Raw genomic sequence first — 25,834 nt, forward strand, 5'->3', positions numbered from 1 at the left:
ACTGCACGCAACAGCAGCAGCTACACCAATTGAAATTAACAACAGATCAATCTTACAATTCCCAAGCAGTTTAAGCGGAAACAGCTTGAAACTGTTGCGTAATTTTGGTATTGGCGGCTTTTATGTTCTGCAGCAATACGAATCTCACGTAATATATGGAAGGTAATAGGCGATATTTTGACTGATATTTAACATGCTTTGATGCTAAGTGGGGTTAACCCACGAGGAAAGATGCAGCAAACCCGCAAATTTTTTTATCTGGATTTGAATATTAATGTGACTGGCATCACAAAAAAAGGCGTGCTGTGTCACATTTAAAATAGCTTTAGGATTCGTAATGGTTCGTTGGTTCGTTTTGGCTTTTGAACCAGCTTCCTGCCCTTAAGTTCAGTTCAATTATCTGGTCCGTGAACCCAGATTGTGACGAATGTGCTTAGATAAACGCAATAGTTAAGGAGCGAATGTGTCTCATTAATACTTATTATTAACGGAGTGTCTTGGCAAATTATAAACTCTTCAAGTTGAAAAAAAAATTAAATCCTTTATAAATAAATGAAATCACAGATCAGGCGGATTAAAAGGTTTCTCGTAAAGCTCTTAGATCTACTGTCGTATAGAAATTGTAGTCCCGGCAAACTGACAGTTTAGAGAGTAGCGAGTGTATTAACCTGACCGAAGACAATGAATGCCAGCTATTTGACATGCATTGACTCGCAATATTCATTCGTAAATGGTCTATGCACTCGCACTGGGCATGTCTTTGCCAGAGAACTAGTTGTATGCATACAAAATGAAATACTTACACATTCGAGCGAAATTCACACGTTAACATTGGGCAAAAACTGTAGCAGGAAAAGCTGAAAACAACAATGTGGCTAAACAAAGAAGTGGAAGTTTAAAGCAACGTGGGTAAATATCACAGGTGGGTTGGCTGCTGAGGTACAGTGGGTGGTGGGTAGTTGAGGGGGGGGGGAACAGACTTCGTTGTCATTGAATGCGTTTGCAAATGCATTCAAGCGACCAGCTTCAAATGGGCATAAAATTGAGTGAAACCCAATACAGTAGTTACTGTATGCCACTTGGCACTTGCCACTTGCTACTTGCCACTTGCTGCTTGCCACCGGACAGGTTGCAGATCAGAAGCGCTGCATCCTTTGGCGCTGTCATTGGCCCAGGCGGAAGTGCATATGTTCAGCAAATTGACGGGCACCTCTGGCTGCTGCTGCCACTGCAACTGCCACGCTCCCCTCCCCTACCCCGCAGCTGCATGCACCACAATGCCACCAATTATGGCCTGGGCTGCTTGTGGGTTGTGGCAGCCAATCCACCCGCGCTGCCTGCGCTGCAAAACTTTTACCCAATGAAAGTGAACGTGTTTTTCGCATAGCCATTTGACAAGACTTCACGATGCCACAGCTCGGAGTCGACACGACTTGTGGACTCGTTGTTGTTGTTGTTGCAGTTGCTGCAGTTGCAGTTGTTTTTGTTGTGGCTGTTGCTGTTGTCGTTTTGGGTGAATAACTTTGGCGATCGCTTGAACTCGCATCAGGCTGCCAGCGACGCTCGCCCAGTCAACATCGTCAACGTCCACAGCCCAGCTCAAAGCTGAATATTCACGGGTTTTGACTTAAGATTCGCATTTGTTAATTTTTTCTTAAAATCTTTGTTTTTAAACCATTGAGCATGTGATTTGTTAGCGCAGTGCATTGTGTTCTCGCCCCCAATCATTCAATAAAACAATACGGTTCAAAGTTCAAGTTTATACGGTATGAACATGTCGGGCTCGATGAAGATCCATAAGAATACGCGGCGAAATTATTTTACGCTCAGCTTTCAACGTTTCGATATATTTCGGTGTAAGTGCGATCTGTTAGTGTATCCATAAAAATAAAACATAATTGAACTTGTATAAATATTTTTATTGAATTAATAACAGTTACACATTCGTGAAGCGTGCTTTTGACATATAAGTTATAAACCTATTAATTAGAAATAATTATAAACAAACTGCAAAATGTTTACCTAAAATAAGATCTTAAGCTTTTTTAACTCTACGATATAGGAAAAACATTCACAAAACATTTCTTGATCTATTTGAAATGTTTTTTTTCTTTTGCTTTCATTTTTTTTTTAAATATAAACAAAGTTTATAAAAAATCGTTTTCTCAAACTTCCCTTTGTTTTTTCACCCTCTTGTATATAAATTTTCCTACCTTAGCCGTATCCCTTTTCCAGTTTGGCAACTGGCTTGCGCTTTACGATCTACATTTTCAATTTCACCATGAAAATGGGACCCGTTGGCAGGCTCAAGCCTGGCCGAACCAATTGCAATCCATTTCCAAATGCGGACGGTGTCACATCCAGTTAAACTGCTCTGGAAATTGATAAAATGTTGAAAACTGTTGGCAATTGCTGAAATCGTTTGTCGGTTGACGTTGTTTTTTTTTTTTTTTAATTTTTTGTTTGGCCACCAAATCAATGGCCCAAACTGGCTAGACCCGATCGGATGCAGTCGCGAGTGCTCTGACCATATACAATGCCATCTAACATCGACGTACGCCGCGTTCGCCACAGCAGCTTTCCAGTTCTGCCGCCAAGTCGAAACGACGAAACGAGTTGGCAAACTTGCGTTCACGAAGCCGTGAAAGTTGCAATGTCGAGGACTCATAACAACAAAGAGAAGGAGACGCAGCGCCTGGTGTCCAATTAACTGGGAACATGTGTACCACTCGCTTCGTTGTCCGTTTATCATTCGAACTGTTATTTTTCTGGTGCTTTCTTGCCAGTTTTTTTTTACCTATTGAACTTCTTACGTTTACCCGAAACATTTAACCTCTTAAACTGTTGATCTTCGAGTAAGACATAATTAGAATAACACCCATTTGTATCGAAATTTAAAAACTATCTAACTAGTCCTAACAAATTCGTGTAAAATGTGGGACTTCGTTCTTCGATTGTCATTGTTATGTTTTGACACAGCAGAAATCTGTAGATTACCTAAATTAAGCAAAAGCCTCCAGTCCGGCTTGCTTTAGCATTATTTGGACGAGATATTCCAAAAAAGCAGCAGACTAGGTTGACCTTAGAAACGAATCGTTTTTTGGTCATCAAGTTTTTTTAACCCATCGATTTGTATTTTAAATGCCAATGGATAGTGGGGATCCTTACAAATTGAAAAATGTATAACATTTCAACATCAAAAAAGCTTCGATTTTTGAGTCGACCTCGATATTGAGAAAAAACGTGTTGATTTGGAATGTCATAGCTTCGCGCGGAGTTATGTCGTTTTGGAACGTCATATCTCCGCGCGGAGCTATTATCCGAGATATTATGTCGTTTTGGAACGTCATATCTCCGCGCGGAGCTATTATCCCCTTGCTTTTATGGTCGATTTTGGTCAAATTTTTGATTTTCTTTTTCTTAATGCCAATCGATAGTACTGATCTTTACGAGTCCAAAATGGTATATCATTCCAAAATCGGACATTATTTGGACGAGATATTCCAAAAAATCTCATCATAAACTTCATATAGCCATGCCACACTCTTAAGATGCTATCAATGTGTCAAAAGCTAACAGACAGTTTTTCTCTTTGTTAATATTTACCATCAACAATGTTGCCACATTGTCTTGCTTTGCACATTTGGCAGCAACAAGCAATGTTATAATGCAAACAGCAACTGCAAATTGTCAGTTAAATATTTGTCAAATAATTATATGAGTTGCACAGCCAACACAGTAATCACAAGTTGTATGGTTGCCAGCTTATGGAAATGGCGTTGCCACACTATGAAATTTTAAAAATATTTTAACTTTTTATGAACTGACATGATCTTCGCTACAGGTTGGTTCGGTTTGCGATAAGGAAGGGCTTTTCACATCCATAAACCCAGGCCTTGGCTCTAACCTAGACTTATCGTATATTTTAAGACTTGAGGAATTTATGTTATGTCGAGTTTTATAATCCTTAGGCGTGCGCTAAATTTAAGTTCTACGCATAGTTTCCATACACCTTATATATTTATAATAATGTTATGGTTGGGTCTCTTTCGCGCCGGGTCTTACTCAAACGTTATTTATTTTAAGCCAAACTACCTTTTTCAAAATATTTGAGTAGAAGTGCCGTGTTTGAATCGGTTCAACAAGTTGTCCTGCTTAGAAGCTTGATTAAACTTGAATTGATTTGGCTGAATTTGGCAATTCTAAGCCAAGACTTGGCTTCTAAAGCTGCGTCTTTGAAACCATTTATGGCCATTAATCATCTGCTTCGCTCCACCCTAAGCTAGAAGGTTTGGCAACAACTGCATTTTAGAGCTCTGCATTTGATTGAGATGTAGTCGAAATCCATTAACGCCATTCTGCAGTTTTGGTGAAAGGCGTCGCACAGGCTGCATACGCAATGAATTGTGTCTTGAGAGTGTGCTGTATATGTGCGTGTGTGTGTGTGCTGTTGAGGCTCAAGTTAGCGTGACCAAAGAGCTGGGATAACTGCTAACCCACAATAAGTAGTTAACGCAGACAAGACTTAAATCTCATAAATAAATTTGTTCAATTTCAGCGAACAAGAAAGCCAAGCTCCTCAATGGCAATGGCAACGCCAACGGCAACGGCAACAGCAACAGCAGCGGCAACGGTAATGGAGGCGCCTCTGCTGACGCAGCAGCAGCAGCTGCCACAGCTGGCAACGGGGAGGGGCACTATCAGCATGCCAATGGCAGCATCTATGGCTATGCGGAGGGTAGTAAGCAACGCAGCGGCAGCAACAGCAACAGCAGCAGCAGTTATCAGCCCTCACACTATCACCAGCAGCAACAGTCGGTCTATGCGCCCAGCATCTATGGCGTGGGTTCATCCGCCGAAGATCACTACGAGCTGCAGCAGTCGCAGTATGGAGGCAGCTATAACGGGGAGGGCGCCGGCGTCGGCGTTGGCGTGCGCTCCGGTGGCCCCAATTTGGTCAACAAGCAGTTGGTGCTGCCGTTTGTGCCGCCCAGTTTTCCCAACAAATCACAAGACGGCGTCACGCATCTCATCAAGCCGTCGGAGTATCTAAAGAGCATAAGCGATAAGCGTTCGTGTCCATCCTCGGCCCGGTAAGTTAAGAAAGCCGTGCCAGCTCCAGCTGCAGCTGCAGCTCTACCTCTAGCTCCCAGCTACATCAGAGAGTTGAGATGCAGCTGTAGCTGTTATTTATTTAGTTTTTGTTGTTGTCTTCTTTTTTTTTTTTTTTTTTTTTTTTTAATTTGGCTGCACATCTCGTGCGGCGGCAACATAAGTAATTACCACCAAAAGTGGCAGAAGTACAGTTGCCTTAATTAAGCTGCAGACAATGCCAGCGCATGCTCACGCCGATCGCTGGCTGGGGCATGGCTGGGGGCTGGCTGCGGGATGGGGGCAATTAACAGCAGCACTCGCGAGTCGCGAGTCGGCCACACTTCCTCAGCGGCTCAAGAGTGCATGAAATTTTATGCGTGCTGCATGCCAGGCCACTTTTGCCAACTGGTTCGCCTCGCTCCGATCAGTTGCAATCCAAAGATGATACTGCGCACACGACACGCCTGGCGCAGGTCCGGCCCACTCCCACATTATGCCACACACACACACACACACACTTACACACGCAGACTGAGACACAACCACACAGCTTTTGATTAAATATTTATCAATCCTTACAGTTCCACGGACACGGAGGACTACATGCAAATCCAGATCGCACAGCAGCAGCATCATCATCATCAGCATTCGCATCAGCATCCGCACCAGCATCAGCATCATTCACATGCTCTGGGCGTGGGCGAGCAGCCGCCGTTGCCGCCACCGCCGCCCCCGTTGCCGCATATGATGCCGCCCCCAATGCCAATGATGCTGTCGGCCATGGCTGGCGATGCGACCAGCAAGTCACAGAAGCCCAAGAAGCCGCACGGCTCAGCTGGGCCCAGCAGCCAGGATACGGCGACGCGCAAGCAGCATCAACCGCTGTCCGCAATTTCCATACAGGATCTGAACAGTGTACAGGTGAGTTGTATCCCAGACAGAATGGCCAGCGAAATATTAGCGGGTATAACCAGGCTACTTCATATTTTAAATTTGCAAAATAATAAGCTGATTAAATGAGAATTCAATCTTCAAAACATAAAACCAATCGTAAAAAGCTTTTCAAAACAGTTGGCTATCGGAAACTTCTTGAACATTCGCCCATTTTCGAAATGTGTGAAACACATCACGGACTTTAATAAATATCTAGATGAAATTTTAATAGAGATCCCTGAAAATAATTTGAGTCTGATCGAAGTGATTTACATTTTCGTTTTCCAACAATTTTCCACGGTTGCGGGTGGAATTTTGTAAGCATTCAGCTTTCTAGCTGTTACGGTCAATCGGTCAATCAGTCAGTCAGTCAGCCAGGATAAAGTTTTTCATATGTATAGGCGATTTCCAGGTTATCTAGTGCCCGAGTATTAAGTTTTGAAACCGATGCGATCGAATAGCCAAATCATGTAGTCATTGATACAATCGTACAAAAATAATTTGGTTTGCTTTTCATATATCTTTTATTTCTTACAAAAAATAATCAAATACAAGTTTTATTTTTTTTTCGCAACGTTTTAACTAAATTAAAACACACTTGGATTAGCGTTTCCAAAATGAAATCTTAAAGCTGTTGTGAGATCGAATGAAAGCCTGGCAACATTTACCCTGTCGGATATCATAGCTTAAGCGACAGCAAGAACCCTAGAAAGGAATTCGATCACTAACCAAATCTCTGATCCCTTTTCAATTTCTGCACAGTTGCGACGCACGGACACACAGAAGGTGCCGAAGCCCTACCAGATGCCGGCACGCAGTCTGAGCATGCAGTGTTTAACGACCAGCACGGACACATATCTGAAGACGGATCTGATAGCCGAGCTGAAGATCTCAAAGGATATACCCGGCATCAAGAAGATGAAGGTCGAACAGCAGATGGCCAATCGCATGGACTCGGAGCATTATATGGAGATAACCAAGCAATTTACGGCCAACAACTATGTTGATCAGGTGAGTCACAAGGTCGCCGTGCCGATTGAGCGGGCTGCGGGATGGGGGCTGCGAGCTGGATTATCATGCGTATCAAAGATCTACTTACAGATACCAGAAAAGGATCAGGCCGGCAATGCCATACCCGACTGGAAGCGCCAGATGATGGCAAAGAAGGCAGCCGAGCGTGCCAAAAAGGACTTTGAGGACCGCATGGCCCAGGAGGCGGAGTCGCGTCGCCTCTCGCAGATACCCCAATGGAAACGCGACTTGCTGGCGCGTCGCGAAGAAACTGAAAACAAGCTGAAGTAAGTGCTGGGGTGTGTGGGCATAAGGTGGCGCAGCTGGCGGAATCCTCTCTCTGACCTGTGCTCGCTGTCTGTGCCATTTTGCAGAGCGGCCATCTATACGCCCAAAGTGGAGGAGAACAATCGCGTTGCGGACACCTGGCGCCTCAAGAATCGCGCCATGTCTATCGATAACATCAATTTGGCCACCTGCAGCGCCGGCGGCGGCCTCAACGTCGAGCAGCACTATCAGCAGCTGCAGCTGCTCCAGCAGCAGGCGCATCCACAGGGCAACAAGGAGAACCACAACGAGGGCTGCACAGCAGCCAAGGCCGGCGATTGCGAGCCACCACTGCAGCAGCAACAGCAGCAGCAGCAACAACAGGATGCACTGGATCAGGGCGAGGACGATCAGGATGATAGTGACAACATTATTCCCTGGCGTGCACAGCTCCGCAAGACCAACAGTCGCTTGAGCTTGATCTGAATTGGCCGTCTCCGCGCTTAAGTCTCTTGTAGTGCATTTTTTTTTGTTTATTTTTTTTTTTTTTCTTTCATACGAATATATTTAACTTAACGAATGTGCAATTATATCACATGATATATATTTCGATATGCGATTGAATTACACATATACATATATACACATATATATATACATACATACATATTATAATCTTAAGTAATCCATATTTGTATTGTGTTTAACGCACACGCGTGCTCCAGAGGAGTGGCAAGCGTTGCGCCGAACCAGCTCGAGATCCACGGCAAGCTTTAGACCCAAAAAAGTAAAAAACATAAAAAAAAAACGAAAAAAAATGAATACACGATTGAGATATTGTGTATGTACTATGTAGAATTATACGGATATATATTTTTTTTTTATTATTGTTATTCCTATGTTATAAAAAATCAATCGGTTTGCATTAATATTCATAATTATTTAAACTTGCAGTAAATTCCAATTTGGTGTGCGAATCTCGATTATTTGACTATCGATTATTAATATACATTAACGATATCATCTAACTATCGACTTGAATCATAATTATTTAAGCTTCCATTTTTTTTTTTATATCATTGTTATTTGTTTTTATACATGGCTCAATAATATGATTAAAATAAAACTATACATATTAAAGATACTTGATTTTTTCTTCGGCGGGATACCATTTTTCAGAATCGATCGGAGCTATGTCGCTTTAAAACGACATTTTCTCGCCCCGATCCACGCTGGAGATATTTCGCTTTAAGACGACATATTCTCGCCCCGATCCACGCTGGAGATATGTCGCTTTAAAACGATATTTTCTCGCCCCGATCCACGGCGGAGCTATGTCGCTTTAAAACGATATTTTCTCGCCCCGATCCACGGCGGAGCTATGTCGCTTTAAAACGACATTTACTCGCCCCGATCCACGGCGGAGCTATGTCGCTTTAAAACGACATATTCTCGCCCCGATCCACGCTGGAGATATGTCGCTTTAAAACGACATTTTCTCGCCTCGATCCACGATGCAGCTATGTTGCTTTAAAACGACATTTTCTCGCCCCGATCCACGCTGGAGATATGTCGCTTTAAAACGACATATTCTCGCCCCGATCCACGCTGGAGATATGTCGCTTTAAAACGACATATTCTCGCCCCGATCCACGCTGGAGATATGTCGCTTTAAAACGACATTTTCTCGCCCCGATCTACGGCGGAGCTATGTCGCTTTAAAACGACATTTTCTCGCCCCGATCTATGGCGGAGCTATGTCGCTTTAAAACGACATTTTCTCGCCCCGATCCACGGCGGAGCTATGTCGCTTTAAAACGACATTTTCTCGCCCCGATCCACGGCGGAGCTATGTCGCTTTAAAACGACATATTCTCGCCCCGATCCACGCTGGAGATATGTCGCTTTAAAACGACATATTCTCGCCCCGATCCACGCTGGAGATATGTCACTTTAAAACGACATTTTCTCGCCCCGATCCACGGCGGAGCTATGTCGCTTTGAAACGACATTTTCTCGCCCCGATCCACGGCGGAGCTATGTCGCCTTAAAACGACATTTTATCGCCCCGATTCACGGCGGAGCTAATTCGCTTTAAAACGACATTTTCTCGCCCCGATCCACGCTGGAGATATGTCGCTTTAAAACGACATTTTCTCGCCCCGATCTACGGCGGAGATATGTCGCTTTAAAACGACATTTTCTCGCCCCGATCCACGGCGGAGCTATGTCGCTTTAAAACGACATTTTCTCGCCCCGATCCACGGCGGAGCTATGTCGCTTTAAAACGACATTTTCTCGCCCCGATCTACGGCGGAGCTATGTCGCTTTAAAACGACATTTTCTCGCCCCGATCCATGGCGGAGCTATGTCGCTTTAAAACGACATTTTCTCGCCCCGATCCACGGCGGAGCTATGTCGCTTTAAAACGACATTTTCTCGCCCCGATCCACGGCGGAGCTATGTCGCTTTAAAACGACATATTCTCGCCCCGATCCACGCTGGAGATATGTCGCTTTAAAACGACATATTCTCGCCCCGATCCACGCTGGAGATATGTCACTTTAAAACGACATTTTCTCGCCCCGATCCACGGCGGAGCTATGTCGCTTTAAAACGACATTTTCTCGCCCCGATCCACGGCGGAGCTATGTCGCTTTAAAACGACATTTTATCGCCCCGATTCACGGCGGAGCTAATTCGCTTTAAAACGACATTTTCTCGCCCCGATCCACGCTGGAGATATGTCGCTTTAAAACGACATTTTCTCGCCCCGATCCACGGCGGAGCTATGTCGCTTTAAAACGACATATTCTCGCCCCGATCCACGCTGGAGATATGTCGCTTTAAAACGACATTTTCTCGCCCCGATCCACGGCGGAGCTATGTCGCTTTAAAACGACATTTTCTCGCCCCGATCCACGGCGGAGCTATGTCGCTTTAAAACGACATTTTATCGCCCCGATTCACGGCGGAGCTAATTCGCTTTAAAACGACATTTTCTCGCCCCGATCCACGGCGGAGCTATGTCGCTTTAATACGACATTTTCTCGCCCCGGTCTACGGCGGAGCTATGTCGCTTTAAAACGACATTTTCTTGCCCCGATCCACGGCGGAGCTATGTAGCTTTAAAACGACATATTCTCGCCCCGATCCACGCTGGAGATATGTCGCTTTAAAACGACATATTCTCTCCCCGATCCACGCTGGAGATATGTCGCTTTAAAACGACATATTCTCGCCCCGATCCACGCTGGAGATATGTCGCTTTAAAACGACATTTTCTTGCCCCGATCTACGGCGGAGCTATGTCGCTTTAAAACGACATTTTCTCGCCCCGATCCACGGCGGAGCTATGTCGCTTTAAAACGACATTTTCTCGCCCCGATCCACGGCGGAGCTATGTCGCTTTAAAACGACATATTCTCGCCCCGATCCACGCTGGAGATATGTCGCTTTAAAACGACATATTCTCTCCCCGATCCACGCTGGAGATATGTCGCTTTAAAACGACATATTCTCGCCCCGATCCACGCTGGAGATATGTCGCTTTAAAACGACATTTTCTCGCCCCGATCCACGGCGGAGCTATGTCGCTTTAAAACGACATTTTCTCGCCCCGATCCACGGCGGAGCTATGTCGCTTTAAAACGACATTTTATCGCCCCGATTCACGGCGGAGCTAATTCGCTTTAAAACGACATTTTCTCGCCCCAATCCACGGCGGAGCTATGTCGCTTTAAAACGACATTTTCTCGCCCCGATCCACGGCGGAGCTATGTCGCTTTAAAACGACATTTTCTCGCCCCGATCCACGGCGGAGCTATGTCGCTTTAAAACGACATTTTATCGCCCCGATTCACGGCGGAGCTAATTCGCTTTAAAACGACATTTTCTCGCCCTGATCCACGCTGGAGATATGTCGCTTTAAAACGACATTTTCTCGCCCCGATCCACGGCGGAGCTATGTCGCTTTAAAACGACATATTCTCGCCCCGATCCACGCTGGAGATATGTCGCTTTAAAACGACATTTTCTCGCCCCGATCCACGGCGGAGCTATGTCGCTTTAAAACGACATTTTATCGCCCCGATTCACGGCGGAGCTAATTCGCTTTAAAACGACATTTTCTCGCCCCGATCCACGGCGGAGCTATGTCGCTTTAAAACGACATTTTATCGCCCGATCCACGGCGGAGCTATGTCGCTTTAAAACGACATTTTCTCGCGCCGATCCACGGCGGAGCTATGTCGCTTCAATACGACATTTTCTCGCCCCGGTCTACGGCGGAGCTATGTCGCTTTAAAATGACATTTTCTTGCCCCGATCCACGGCGGAGCTATGTAGCTTTAAAACGACATATTCTCGCCCCGATCCATGCTGGAGATATGTCGCTTTAAAACGACATTTTCTCGCCCCGATCCACGGCGGAGCTATGTCGCTTTAAAACGACATATTCTCGCCCCGATCCACGCTGGAGATATGTCGCTTTAAAACGACATATTCTCTCCCCGATCCACGCTGGAGATATGTCGCTTTAAAACGACATATTCTCGCCCCGATCCACGGCGGAGCTATGTCGCTTTAAAACGACATTTTCTCGCCCGATCCACGGCGGAGCTATGTCGCTTTAAAACGACATTTTCTCGCCCCGATCCACGGCGGAGCTATGTCGCTTTAATACGACATTTTCTCGCCCCGGTCTACGGCGGAGCTATGTCGCTTTAAAACGACATTTTCTTGCCCCGATCCACGGCGGAGCTATGTAGCTTTAAAACGACATATTCTCGCCCCGATCCACGCTGGAGATATGTCGCTTTAAAACGACATATTCTCTCCCCGATCCACGCTGGAGATATGTCGCTTTAAAACGACATATTCTCGCCCCGATCCACGCTGGAGATATGTCGCTTTAAAACGACATTTTCTTGCCCCGATCTACGGCGGAGCTATGTCGCTTTAAAACGACATTTTCTCGCCCCGATCCACGGCGGAGCTATGTCGCTTTAAAACGACATTTTCTCGCCCCGATCCACGGCGGAGCTATGTCGCTTTAAAACGACATATTCTCGCCCCGATCCACGCTGGAGATATGTCGCTTTAAAACGACATATTCTCTCCCCGATCCACGCTGGAGATATGTCGCTTTAAAACGACATATTCTCGCCCCGATCCACGCTGGAGATATGTCGCTTTAAAACGACATTTTCTCGCCCCGATCCACGGCGGAGCTATGTCGCTTTAAAACGACATTTTCTCGCCCCGATCCACGGCGGAGCTATGTCGCTTTAAAACGACATTTTATCGCCCCGATTCACGGCGGAGCTAATTCGCTTTAAAACGACATTTTCTCGCCCCGATCCACGGCGGAGCTATGTCGCTTTAAAACGACATTTTCTCGCCCCGATCCACGGCGGAGCTATGTCGCTTTAAAACGACATTTTCTCGCCCCGATCCACGGCGGAGCTATGTCGCTTTAAAACGACATTTTATCGCCCCGATTCACGGCGGAGCTAATTCGCTTTAAAACGACATTTTCTCGCCCTGATCCACGCTGGAGATATGTCGCTTTAAAACGACATTTTCTCGCCCCGATCCACGGCGGAGCTATGTCGCTTTAAAACGACATATTCTCGCCCCGATCCACGCTGGAGATATGTCGCTTTAAAACGACATTTTCTCGCCCCGATCCACGGCGGAGCTATGTCGCTTTAAAACGACATTTTCTCGCCCCGATCCACGGCGGAGCTATGTCGCTTTAAAACGACATTTTATCGCCCCGATTCACGGCGGAGCTAATTCGCTTTAAAACGACATTTTCTCGCCCCGATCCACGGCGGAGCTATGTCGCTTTAAAACGACATTTTATCGCCCGATCCACGGCGGAGCTATGTCGCTTTAAAACGACATTTTCTCGCGCCGATCCACGGCGGAGCTATGTCGCTTTAATACGACATTTTCTCGCCCCGGTCTACGGCGGAGCTATGTCGCTTTAAAACGACATTTTCTTGCCCCGATCCACGGCGGAGCTATGTAGCTTTAAAACGACATATTCTCGCCCCGATCCACGCTGGAGATATGTCGCTTTAAAACGACATATTCTCTCCCCGATCCACGGCGGAGCTATGTCGCTTTAAAACGACATTTTCTCGCCCCGATCCACGGCGGAGCTATGTCGCTTTAAAACGACATATTCTCGCCCCGATCCACGCTGGAGATATGTCGCTTTAAAACGACATATTCTCTCCCCGATCCACGCTGGAGATATGTCGCTTTAAAACGACATATTCTCGCCCCGATCCACGCTGGAGATATGTCGCTTTAAAACGACATTTTCTCGCCCCGATCCACGGCGGAGCTATGTCGCTTTAAAACGACATTTTCTCGCCCCGATCCACGGCGGAGCTATGTCGCTTTAAAACGACATTTTCTCGCCCCGATCCACGGCGGAGCTATGTCGCTTTAAAACGACATTTTATCGCCCCGATTCACGGCGGAGCTAATTCGCTTTAAAACGACATTTTCTCGCCCTGATCCACGCTGGAGATATGTCGCTTTAAAACGACATATTCTCGCCCCGATCCACGCTGGAGATATGTCGCTTTAAAACGACATATTCTCTCCCCGATCCACGCTGGAGATATGTCGCTTTAAAACGACATATTCTCGCCCCGATCCACGCTGGAGATATGTCGCTTTAAAACGACATTTTCTTGCCCCGATCTACGGCGGAGCTATGTCGCTTTAAAACGACATTTTCTCGCCCCGATCCACGGCGGAGCTATGTCGCTTTAAAACGACATTTTCTCGCCCCGATCCACGGCGGAGCTATGTCGCTTTAAAACGACATATTCTTGCCCCGATCCACGCTGGAGATATGTCGCTTTAAAACGACATATTCTCTCCCCGATCCACGCTGGAGATATGTCGCTTTAAAACGACATATTCTCGCCCCGATCCACGCTGGAGATATGTCGCTTTAAAACGACATTTTCTCGCCCCGATCCACGGCGGAGCTATGTCGCTTTAAAACGACATTTTCTCGCCCCGATCCACGGCGGAGCTATGTCGCTTTAAAACGACATTTTATCGCCCCGATTCACGGCGGAGCTAATTCGCTTTAAAACGACATTTTCTCGCCCCGATCCACGGCGGAGCTATGTCGCTTTAAAACGACATTTTCTCGCCCCGATCCACGGCGGAGCTATGTCGCTTTAAAACGAAATTTTCTCGCCCCGATCCACGGCGGAGCTATGTCGCTTTAAAACGACATATTCTCGCCCCGATCCACGCTGGAGATATGTCGCTTTAAAACGACATTTTCTCGCCCCGATCCACGGCGGAGCTATGTCGCTTTAAAACGACATATTCTCGCCCCGATCCACGCTGGAGATATGTCGCTTTAAAACGACATTTTCTCGCCCCGATCCACGGCGGAGCTATGTCGCTTTAAAACGACATTTTCTCGCCCCGATCCACGGCGGAGCTATGTCGCTTTAAAACGACATTTTATCGCCCCGATTCACGGCGGAGCTAATTCGCTTTAAAACGACCTTTTCTCGCCCCGATCCACGGCGGAGCTATGTCGCTTTAAAACGACATTTTATCGCCCGATCCACGGCGGAGCTATGTCGCTTTAAAACGACATTTTCTCGCGCCGATCCACGGCGGAGCTATGTCGCTTTAATACGACATTTTCTCGCCCCGGTCTACGGCGGAGCTATGTCGCTTTAAAACGACATTTTCTTGCCCCGATCCACGGCGGAGCTATGTAGCTTTAAAACGACATATTCTCGCCCCGATCCACGCTGGAGATATGTCGCTTTAAAACGACATATTCTCTCCCCGATCCACGGCGGAGCTATGTCGCTTTAAAACGACATTTTCTCGCCCCGATCCACGGCGGAGCTATGTCGCTTTAAAACGACATATTCTCGCCCCGATCCACGCTGGAGATATGTCGCTTTAAAACGACATATTCTCTCCCCGATCCACGCTGGAGATATGTCGCTTTAAAACGACATATTCTCGCCCCGATCCACGCTGGAGATATGTCGCTTTAAAACGACATTTTCTCGCCCCGATCCACGGCGGAGCTATGTCGCTTTAAAACGACATTTTCTCGCCCCGATCCACGGCGGAGCTATGTCGCTTTAAAACGACATTTTATCGCAACGATTCACGGCGGAGCTAATTCGCTTTAAAACGACATTTTCTCGCCCCGATCCACGGCGGAGCTATGTCGCTTTAAAACGACATTTTCTCGCCCCGATCCACGGCGGAGCTATGTCGCTTTAAAACGACATTTTCTCGCCCCGATCCACGGCGGAGCTATGTCGCTTTAATACGACATTTTCTCGCCCCGGTCTACGGCGGAGCTATGTCGCTTTAAAACGACATTTTCTCGCCCCGATCCACGGCGGAGCTATGTCGCTTTAAAACGACATTTTCTCGCCCCGATCCACGCTGGAGATATGTCGCTTTAAAACGACATATTCTCTCCCCGATCCACGCTGGAGATATGTCGCTTTAAAACGACATTTTCTCGCCCCGATCCACGGCGGAGCTATGTCGCTTTAAAACGACATTTTCTCGCCCCGATCCACGGCGGAGCTATGTCGCTTTAAAACGAAATTTTATCGCCCCGATTCACGGCGGAGCTAATTCGCTTTAAAACGACATTTTCTCGCCCCGATCCACGGCGGAGCTATGTCGCTTTAAAACGACATATTCTCGCCCCGATCCACGCTGGAGATATGTCGCTTTAAAACGACATATTCTCTCCCCGATCCACGCTGGAGATATGTCGCTTTAAAACGACATATTCTCGCCCCGATCCACGCTGGAGATATGTCGCTTTAAAACGACATTTTCTCGCCCCGATCCACGGCGGAGCTATGTCGCTTTAAAACGACATTTTCTCGCCCCGATCCACGGCGGAGCAATGTCGCTTTAAAACGACATTTTATCGCCCCGATTCACGGCGGAGCTAATTCGCTTTAAAACGACATTTTCTCGCCCCGATCCACGGCGGAGCTATGTCGCTTTAAAACGACATTTTCTCGCCTCGATCCACGGCGGAGCTATGTCGCTTTAAAACGACATTTTCTCGCCCCGATCCACGGCGGAGCTATGTCGCTTTAAAACGACATTTTATCGCCCCGATTCACGGCGGAGCTAATTCGCTTTAAAACGACATTTTCTCGCCCTGATCCACGCTGGAGATATGTCGCTTTAAAACGACATTTTCTCGCCCCGATCCACGGCGGAGCTATGTCGCTTTAAAACGACATATTCTCGCCCCGATCCACGCTGGAGATATGTCGCTTTAAAACGACATTTTCTCGCCCCGATCCACGGCGGAGCTATGTCGCTTTAAAACGACATTTTCTCGCCCCGATCCACGGCGGAGCTATGTCGCTTTAAAACGACATTTTATCGCCCCGATTCACGGCGGAGCTAATTCGCTTTAAAACGACATTTTCTCGCCCCGATCCACGGCGGAGCTATGTCGCTTTAAAACGACATTTTATCGCCCCGATCCACGGCGGAGCTATGTCGCTTTAAAACGACATTTTCTCGCGCCGATCCACGGCGGAGCTATGTCGCTTTAATACGACATTTTCTCGCCCCGGTCTACGGCGGAGCTATGTCGCTTTAAAACGACATTTTCTTGCCCCGATCCACGGCGGAGCTATGTAGCTTTAAAACGACATATTCTCGCCCCGATCCACGCTGGAGATATGTCGCTTTAAAACGACATATTCTCTCCCCGATCCACGGCGGAGCTATGTCGCTTTAAAACGACATTTTCTCGCCCCGATCCACGGCGGAGCTATGTCGCTTTAAAACGACATATTCTCGCCCCGATCCACGCTGGAGATATGTCGCTTTAAAACGACATATTCTCTCCCCGATCCACGCTGGAGATATGTCGCTTTAAAACGACATATTCTCGCCCCGATCCACGCTGGAGATATGTCGCTTTAAAACGACATTTTCTCGCCCCGATCCACGGCGGAGCTATGTCGCTTTAAAACGACATTTTCTCGCCCCGATCCACGGCGGAGCTATGTCGCTTTAAAACGACATTTTATCGCCCCGATTCACGGCGGAGCTAATTCGCTTTAAAACGACATTTTCTCGCCCCGATCCACGGCGGAGCTATGTCGCTTTAAAACGACATTTTCTCGCCCCGATCCACGGCGGAGCTATGTCGCTTTAAAACGACATTTTCTCGCCCCGATCCACGGCGGAGCTATGTCGCTTTAATACGACATTTTCTCGCCCCGGTCTACGGCGGAGCTATGTCGCTTTAGAACGACATTTTCTCGCCCCGATCCACGGCGGAGCTATGTCGCTTTAAAACGACATTTTCTCGCCCCGATCCACGCTGGAGATACGTCGCTTTAAAACGACATATTCTCTCCCCGATCCACGCTGGAGATATGTCGCTTTAAAACGACATTTTCTCGCCCCGATCCACGGCGGAGCTATGTCGCTTTTAAACGACATTTTCTCGCCCCGATCCACGGCGGAGCTATGTCGCTTTAAAACGACATTTTATCGCCCCGATTCACGGCGGAGCTAATTCGCTTTAAAACGACATTTTCTCGCCCCGATCCACGGCAGAGCTGTGTCGCTTTAAAACGACATTTTCTCGCCCCGATCCACGGCGGAGCTATGTCGCTTTAAAACGACATTTTCTCGCCCCGATCCACGGCGGAGCTATGTCGCTTTAAAACGACATATTCTCGCCCTGATCCACGCTGGAGATATGTCGCTTTAAAACGACATATTCTCTCCCCGATCCGCGCTGGAGATATGTCGCTTTAAAACGACATATTCTCTCCCCGATCCACGCTGGAGATATGTCGCTTTAAAACGGCATATTCTCGCCCCGATCCACGCAGAGCTATGTCGCTTTAAAACGACATTTTCTCGCCCCGATCCACGCTGGAGATATGTCGCTTTCAAACGACATTTTCTCGCCCCGATCCACGCTGGGGCTAGGTCGTTTTAAAACGACATTTTCTCGCAGTTTTCACTTCCACGGTGGAGATATGTCGGTTTAAAACGACATTTTCTCGTTTTAAAGCGACATAGCTCCGCCGTGGATCGGGGCGAGAAAATGTCGTTTTAAAGCGACATATCTCCAGCGTGGATCGGGGCGAAAAAATGTCGTTCTAAAGCGACATAGCCCCGCCGTGGATCGGGTCGAGAAAATGTCATTTTAAAGCGACATAGCTCCACCGTGGATCGGGGCGAGAAAATGTCGTTTAAAGCGACATAGCTACGCCGTGGATCGAGGCGAGAAAATGTCGTTTTAAAGCGACATAGCTCCAGCGTGGATCGGGGCGAGAATATGTCGTTTTAAAGCGACATATCTCCAGCGTGGATCGGGGCGAAAAAATGTCGTTCTAAAGCGACATAGCCCCGCCGTGGATCGGGTCGAGAAAATGTCATTTTAAAGCGACATAGGTCCACCGTGGATCGGGGCGAGAAAATGTCGTTTAAAGCGACATAGCTACGCCGTGGATCGAGGCGAGAAAATGTCGTTTTAAAGCGACATAGCTCCAGCGTGGATCGGGGCGAGAATATGTCGTTTTAAAGCGACATATCTCCAGCGTGGATCGGGGCGAGAAAATGTCGTTTTAAACGTCCTAGCCCCAGCGTGGATCGGGGCGAGAAAATGTCGTTTGAAAGCGACATATCTCCAGCGTGGATCGGGGCGAGAAAATGTCGTTTTAAAGCGACATAGCTCTGCGTGGATCGGGGCGAGAATATGCCGTTTTAAAGCGACATATCTCCAGCGTGGATCGGGGAGAGAATATGTCGTTTTAAAGCGACATATCTCCAGCGTGGATCGGGGAGAGAATATGTCGTTTTAAAGCGACATATCTCCAGCGTGGATCAGGGCGAGAATATGTCGTTTTAAAGCGACATAGCTCCGCCGTGGATCGGGGCGAGAAAATGTCGTTTTAAAGCGACATAGCTCCGCCGTGGATCGGGGCGAGAAAATGTCGTTTTAAAGCGACATAGCTCTGATGTGGATCGGGGCGAGAAAATGTCGTTTTAAAGCGACATATCTCCAGCGTGGATCGGGGCGAGAAAATGTCGTTTTAAAGCGACATATCTCCAGCGTGGATCGGGGCGAGAATATGTCGTTTTAAAGCAACATATCTCCAGCGTGGATCGGGGCGAGAAAATGTCGTTTTAAAGCGACATAGCTCCGCCGTGGATCGGGGCGAGAAAATGTCGTTTTAAAGCGACATAGCTCCGCCGTAGACCGGGGCGAGAAAATGTCGTATTAAAGCGACATAGCTCCGCCGTGGATCGGGGCGAGAATATGTCGTTTTAAAGCGACATAGCTCCGCCGTGGATCGGGGCGAGAAAATGTCGTTTTAAAGCGACATAGCTCCGCCGTGGATCGGGGCGAGAAAATGTCGTTTTAAAGCGAATTAGCTCCGCCGTGAATCGGGGCGATAAAATGTCGTTTTAAAGCGACATAGCTCCGCCGTGGATCGGGGCGAGAAAATGTCGTTTTAAAGCGGCATATCTCCAGCGTGGATTGGGGCGAGAATATGTCGTTTTAAAGCGACATATCTCCAGCGTGGATCGGGGAGAGAATATGTCGTTTTAACGCGACATATCTCCAGCGTGGATCGGGGCGAGAATATGTCGTTTTAAAGCGACATAGCTCCGCCGTGGATCCGGGCGAGAAAATGTCGTTTTAAAGCGACATAGCTCCGCCGTGGATCGGGGCGAGAAAATGTCGTTTTAAAGCGACATAGCTCCGCCGTAGATCGGGGCAAGAAAATGTCGTTTTAAAGCGACATATCTCCAGCGTGGATCGGGGCGAGAATATGTCGTTTTAAGGCGACATATCTCCAGCGTGGATCGGGGAGAGAATATGTCGTTTTAAAGCGACATATCTCCAGCGTGGATCGGGGCGAGAATATGTCGTTTTAAAGCGACATAGCTCCGCTGTGGATCGGGGCGAGAAAATGTCGTTTTAAAGCGACATAGCTCCGCCGTAGACCGGGGCGAGAAAAAGTCGTATTAAAGCGACATAGCTCCGCCGTGGATCGGGGCGAGAAAATGTCGTTTTAAAGCGACATAGCTCCGCCGTGGATCGGGCGAGAAAATGTCGTTTTAAAGCGACATAGCTCCGCCGTGGATCGGGGCGAGAAAATGTCGTTTTAAAGCGAATTAGCTCCGCCGTGAATCGGGGCGATAAAATGTCGTTTTAAAGCGACATAGCTCCGCCGTGGATCGGGGCGAGAAAATGTCGTTTTAAAGCGACATAGCTCCGCCGTGGATCGGGGCGAGAAAATGTCGTTTTAAAGCGACATATCTCCAGCGTGGATCGGGGCGAGATTATGTCGTTTTAAAGCGACATAGCTCCGCCGTGGATCGGGGCGAGAAAATGTCGTTGTAAAGCGGCATATCTCCAGCGTGGATCGGGGCGAGAAAATGTCGTTTTAAAGCAACATATCTCCGCCGTGGATCGGGGCGAGAATATGTCGTTTTAAAGCGACATATCTCCAACGTGGATCAGGGCGAGAATATGTCGTTTTAAAGCGACATAGCTCCGCCGTGGATCGGGGCGAGAAAATGTCGTTTTAAAGCGACATAGCTCCGCCGTGGATCGGGGCGAGAAAATGTCGTTTTAAAGCGACATAGCTCTGCCGTGGATCGGGGCGAGAAAATGTCGTTTTAAAGCGACATAGCTCCGCCGTGGATCGGGGCGAGAAAATGTCGTTTTAAAGCGACATATCTCTAGCGTGGATCGGGGTGAGAAAATGTCGTTTTAAAGCGACATATCTCCAGCGTGGATCGGGGCGAGAATATGTCGTTTTAAAGCGACATATCTCCAGCGTGGATCGGGGAAAGAATATGTCGTTTTAAAGCGACATATCTCCAGCGTGGATCGGGGCGAGAAAATGTCGTTTTAAAGCGACATAGCTCCGCCGTAGACCGGGGCGAGAAAATGTCGTATTAAAGCGACATAGCTCCGCCGTGGATCGGGGCGAGAATATGTCGTTTTAAAGCGACATAGCTCCGCCGTGGATCGGGGCGAGAAAATGTCGTTTTAAAGCGACATAGCTCCGCCGTGAATCGGGGCGAGAAAATGTAGTTTTAAAGCGAATTAGCTCCGCCGTGAATCGGGGCGAGAATATGTCGTTTTAAAGCGACATATCTCCAGCGTGGATCGGGGCGAGAATATGTCGTTTTAAGGCGACATAGCTCCGCCGTGGATCGGGGCGAGAAAATGTCGTTTTAAAGCGACATAGCTCCGCCGTGGATCGGGGCGAGAAAATGTCGTTTTAAAGCGACATAGCTCCGCCGTAGATCGGGGCAAGAAAATGTCGTTTTAAAGCGACATATCTCCAGCGTGGATCGGGGAGAGAAAATGTCGTTTTAAAGCGACATAGCTCCAGCGTGGATCGGGGCGAGAATATGTCGTTTTAAAGCGAATTAGCTCCGCCGTGAATCGGGGCGATAAAATGTCGTTTTAAAGCGACATAGCTCCGCCGTGGATCGGTCGAGAATATGCCGTTTTAAAGCGACATAGCTCCAGCGTGGATCGGGGCGAGAAAATGTCGTTTTAAAGCGACATATCTCCAGCGTGGATCGGGGCGAGAAAATGTCGTTTTAAACGACCTAGCCCCAGCGTGGATCGGGGCGAGAAAATTTCGTTTGAAAGCGACATAGCTCTGCGTGGATCGGGGCGAGAATATGCCGTTTTAAAGCGACATAAATCCAGCGTGGATCGGGGAGAGAATATGTCGTTTTAAAGCGACATATCTCCAGCGTGGATCAGGGCGAGAAAATGTCGTTTTAAAGCGACATAGCTCCGCCGTGGATCGGGGCGAGAAAATGTCGTTTTAAAGCGACACAGCTCTGCCGTGGATCGGGGCGAGAAAATGTCGTTTTAAAGCGAATTAGCTCCGCCGTGAATCGGGGCGATAAAATGTCGTTTTAAAGCGACATAGCTCCGCCGTGGATCGGGGCAAGAAAATGTCGCTTTAAAGCGACATATCTCCAGCGTGGATCGGGGCGAGAAAATGTCGTTTTAAAGCGACATATCTCCGCCGTGGATCGGGGCGAGAAAATGTCGTTTTAAAGCGACATAGCTCCGCCGTAGACCGGGGCGAGAAAATGTCGTATTAAAGCGACATAGCTCCGCCGTGGATCGGGGAGAGAATATGTCGTTTTAAAGCGACATAGCTCCGCCGTGGATCGGGGCGAGAAAATGTCGTTTTAAAGCGACATAGCTCCGCCGTGGATCGGGGCGAGAAAATGTCGTTTTAAAGCGAATTAGCTCCGCCGTGAATCGGGGCGAGAAAATGTCGTTTTAAAGCGACATAGCTCCGCCGTGGATCGGGGCGAGAAAATGTCGTTTTAAAGCGACATATCTCCAGCGTGGATCGGGGCGAGAATATGTCGTTTTAAAGCGACATATCTCCAGCGTGGATCGGGGAGAGAATATGTCGTTTTAAAGCGACATATCTCCAGCGTTGATCGGGGCGAGAATATGTCGTTTTAAAGCGACATAGCTCCGCCGTGGATCGGGGCGAGAAAATGTCGTTTTAAAGCGAATTAGCTCCGCCGTAGACCGGGGCGAGAAAATGTCGTATTAAAGCGACATAGCTCCGCCGTGGATCGGGGCGAGAAAATGTCGTTTTAAAGCGACATATCTCCAGCGTGGATCGGGGCGAGAATATGTCGTTTTAAAGCGACATAGCTCCGCCGTGGATCGGGGCAAGAAAATGTCGTTTTAAAGCGACATAGCTTTGCCGTGGATCGGGGCGAGAAAATGTCGTTTTAAAGCGACATAGCTCCGCCGTAGACCGGGGCGAGAAAATGTCGTATTAAAGCGACATAGCTCCGCCGTGGATCGGGGCGAGAAAATGTCGTTTTAAAGCGACATAGCTCCGCCGTGGATCGGGCGAGAAAATGTCGTTTTAAAGCGACATAGCTCCGCCGTGGATCGGGGCGAGAAAATGTCGTTTTAAAGCGACATAGCTCCGCCGTGGATCGGGGCGAGAAAATGTCGTTTTAAAGCGACATATCTCCAGCGTGGATCGGGGCGATATATGTCGTTTTAAAGCGACATATCTCCAGCGTGGATCGGGGAGAGAATATGTCGTTTTAAAGCGACATATCTCCAGCGTGGGTCGGGGAGAGAATATGTCGTTGTAAAGCGACATATCTCCAGCGTTGATCGGGGCGAGAATATGTCGTTTTAAAGCGACATAGCTCCGCCGTGGATCGGGGCAAGAAAATGTCGTTTTAAAGCGACATAGCTTTGCCGTGGATCGGGGCGAGAAAATGTCGTTTTAAAGCGACATAGCTCCGCCGTAGACCGGGGCGAGAAAATGTCGTATTAAAGCGACATAGCTCCGCCGTGGATCGGGGCGAGAAAATGTCGTTTTAAAGCGACATAGCTCCGCCGTGGATCGGGCGAGAAAATGTCGTTTTAAAGCGAATTAGCTCCGCCGTGAATCGGGGCGATAAAATGTCGTTTTAAAGCGACATAGCTCCGCCGTGGATCGGGGCGAGAAAATGTCGTTTTAAAGCGACATAGCTCCGCCGTGGATCGGGGCGAGAAAATGTCGTTTTAAAGCGACATATCTCCAGCGTGGATCGGGGCGAGAATATGTCGTTTTAAAGCGACATATCTCCAGCGTGGATCGGGGAGAGAATATGTCGTTTTAAAGCGACATATCTCCAGCGTGGATCGGGGAGAGAATATGTCGTTTTAAAGCGACATATCTCCAGCGTGGATCGGGGCGAGAATATGTCGTTTTAAAGCGACATAGCTCCGCCGTGGATCGGGGCGAGAAAATGTCGTTTTAAAGCGACATAGCTCCGCCGTAGACCGGGGCGAGAAAATGTCGTATTAAAGCGACATAGCCCCGCCGTGGATCGGGGCGAGAATATGTCGTTTTAAAGCGACATAGCTCCGCCGTGGATCGGGGCGAGAAAATGTCGTTTTAAAGCGACATATCTCCAGCGTGGATCGGGGCGAGAATATGTCGTTTTAAAGCGACATAGCTCAGCCGTGGATCGGGGCGAGAAAATATCGTTTTAAAGCGACATATCTCCAGCGTGGATCGGGGCGAGTAAATGTCGTTTTAAAGCGACATAGCTCCGCCGTGGATCGGGGCGAGAAAATGTCGTTTTAAAGCGACATAGCTCCGCCGTGGATCGGGTCGAGAAAATGTTGTTTTAAAGCGACATAGCTCCGCCGTGGATCGGGGCGAGAAAATGTCGTTTTAAAGCGACATATCTCCAGGGTGGATCGGGGCGAGAAAATGTCGTTTTAAAGCGGCATATCTCCAGCGTGGATCGGGGCGAGAATATGTCGTTTTAAAGCGACATATCTCCGCCGTGGATCGGGGCGCGAATATATCGTTTTAAAGCGACATAGCTCCGCCGTGGATCGGGGCGAGAAAATGTCGTTTTAAAGCGACATATCTCCAGCGTGGATCGGGCGAGAAAATGTCGTTTTAAAGCGACATAGCTCCGCCGTGGATCGGGGCGAGAAAATGTCGTTTTAAAGCGACATATCTCCAGCGTGGATCGGGGCGAGAAAATGTCGTTTTAAAGCGACATATCTCCAGCGTGGATCGGGGCGAGAAAATGTCGTTTTAAAGCGACATATTTCCAGCGTGGATCGGGGAGAGAATATGTCGTTTTAAGGCGATATATCTCCAGCATGGATCGGGGCGAGAAAATGTCCTTTTTAAGCGACATAGCTCCGCCGTGGATCGGGGCAAGAAAATGTCGAGCTTTAAAACGACATTTTCTCGCCCCGATCCACGCTGGAGATATGTCGCTTTAAAACAACATTTTCTCGCCCCGATCCACGGCGGAGCTATGTCGCTTTAAAACGACATTTTCTCGCCCCGATCCACGCTGGAGATATGTCGCTTTAAAACGACATTTTCTCGCCCCGATCCACGGCGGAGCTATGTCGCTTTAAAACGACATATTCTCGCCCCGATCCACGGAGGAGATATGTCGCTTTAAAACGACATTTTCTCGCACCGATCCACGGCGGAGCTATGTCGCTTTAAAACGACATTTTCTCGACCCGATCCACGGCGGAGCTATGTCGCTTTAAAACGACATTTTCTCGCTCCGATCCACGCTGGAGATATGTCGTTTTAAAACGATATTTTCTCGCCCCGATATACGGCGGAGCTATGTCGCTTTAAAACGACATATTCTCTCCCCGACCCACGCTGGAGATATGTCGCTTTAAAACGACATATTCTCTCCCCGACCCACGCTGGAGATATGTCGCTTTAAAACGACATTTTCTCGCCCCGATCCACGCTGGAGATATGTCGCTTTAAAACGACATTTTCTCGCCCCGATCCACGGTGGAGCTATGTCGCTTTAAAACGACATTTTCTCGCCCCGATCCACGCTGAAGATATGTCGCTTTAAAACGACATTTTCTCGCCCCGATCCACGCTGGAGCTATGTCGCTTTAAAACGACATATTCTCGCC

The 25,834-nt window shown here is 48.0% G+C and overlaps 1 protein-coding gene across 6 annotated transcripts in view; it reads left to right on the forward strand.

Annotated features, from left to right (window-relative positions):
- The window catches only part of f (espin protein forked), a 44,383-nt gene extending 36,202 nt beyond the window's left edge, over nucleotides 1-8,181 (forward strand). For 4 of the 6 annotated variants that reach the window (XM_070211226.1, XM_070211229.1, XM_070211227.1 and 1 more), the window contains 5 exons: nucleotides 4,559-5,093; nucleotides 5,676-6,015; nucleotides 6,790-7,038; nucleotides 7,117-7,325; nucleotides 7,413-8,181. In XM_070211226.1, the coding sequence (XP_070067327.1) occupies nucleotides 4,559-5,093; nucleotides 5,676-6,015; nucleotides 6,790-7,038; nucleotides 7,117-7,325; nucleotides 7,413-7,791 (1,712 nt within the window). In that variant the 3' untranslated portion in view covers nucleotides 7,792-8,181. Of the gene's footprint in view, nucleotides 1-1,614; nucleotides 1,857-4,558; nucleotides 5,094-5,675; nucleotides 6,016-6,789; nucleotides 7,039-7,116; nucleotides 7,326-7,412 lie in introns of those variants that run through there. The other 2 variants (XM_070211230.1, XM_070211225.1) reach the window with 2 other exon arrangements.
- The last annotated feature ends 17,653 nt before the right edge of the window (nucleotides 8,182-25,834 follow it).

The sequence above is a fragment of the Drosophila virilis genome, chromosome X, assembly GCF_030788295.1.
Source record: "Drosophila virilis strain 15010-1051.87 chromosome X, Dvir_AGI_RSII-ME, whole genome shotgun sequence".
In the NCBI taxonomy this organism is placed as follows: domain Eukaryota; kingdom Metazoa; phylum Arthropoda; class Insecta; order Diptera; family Drosophilidae; genus Drosophila; species Drosophila virilis.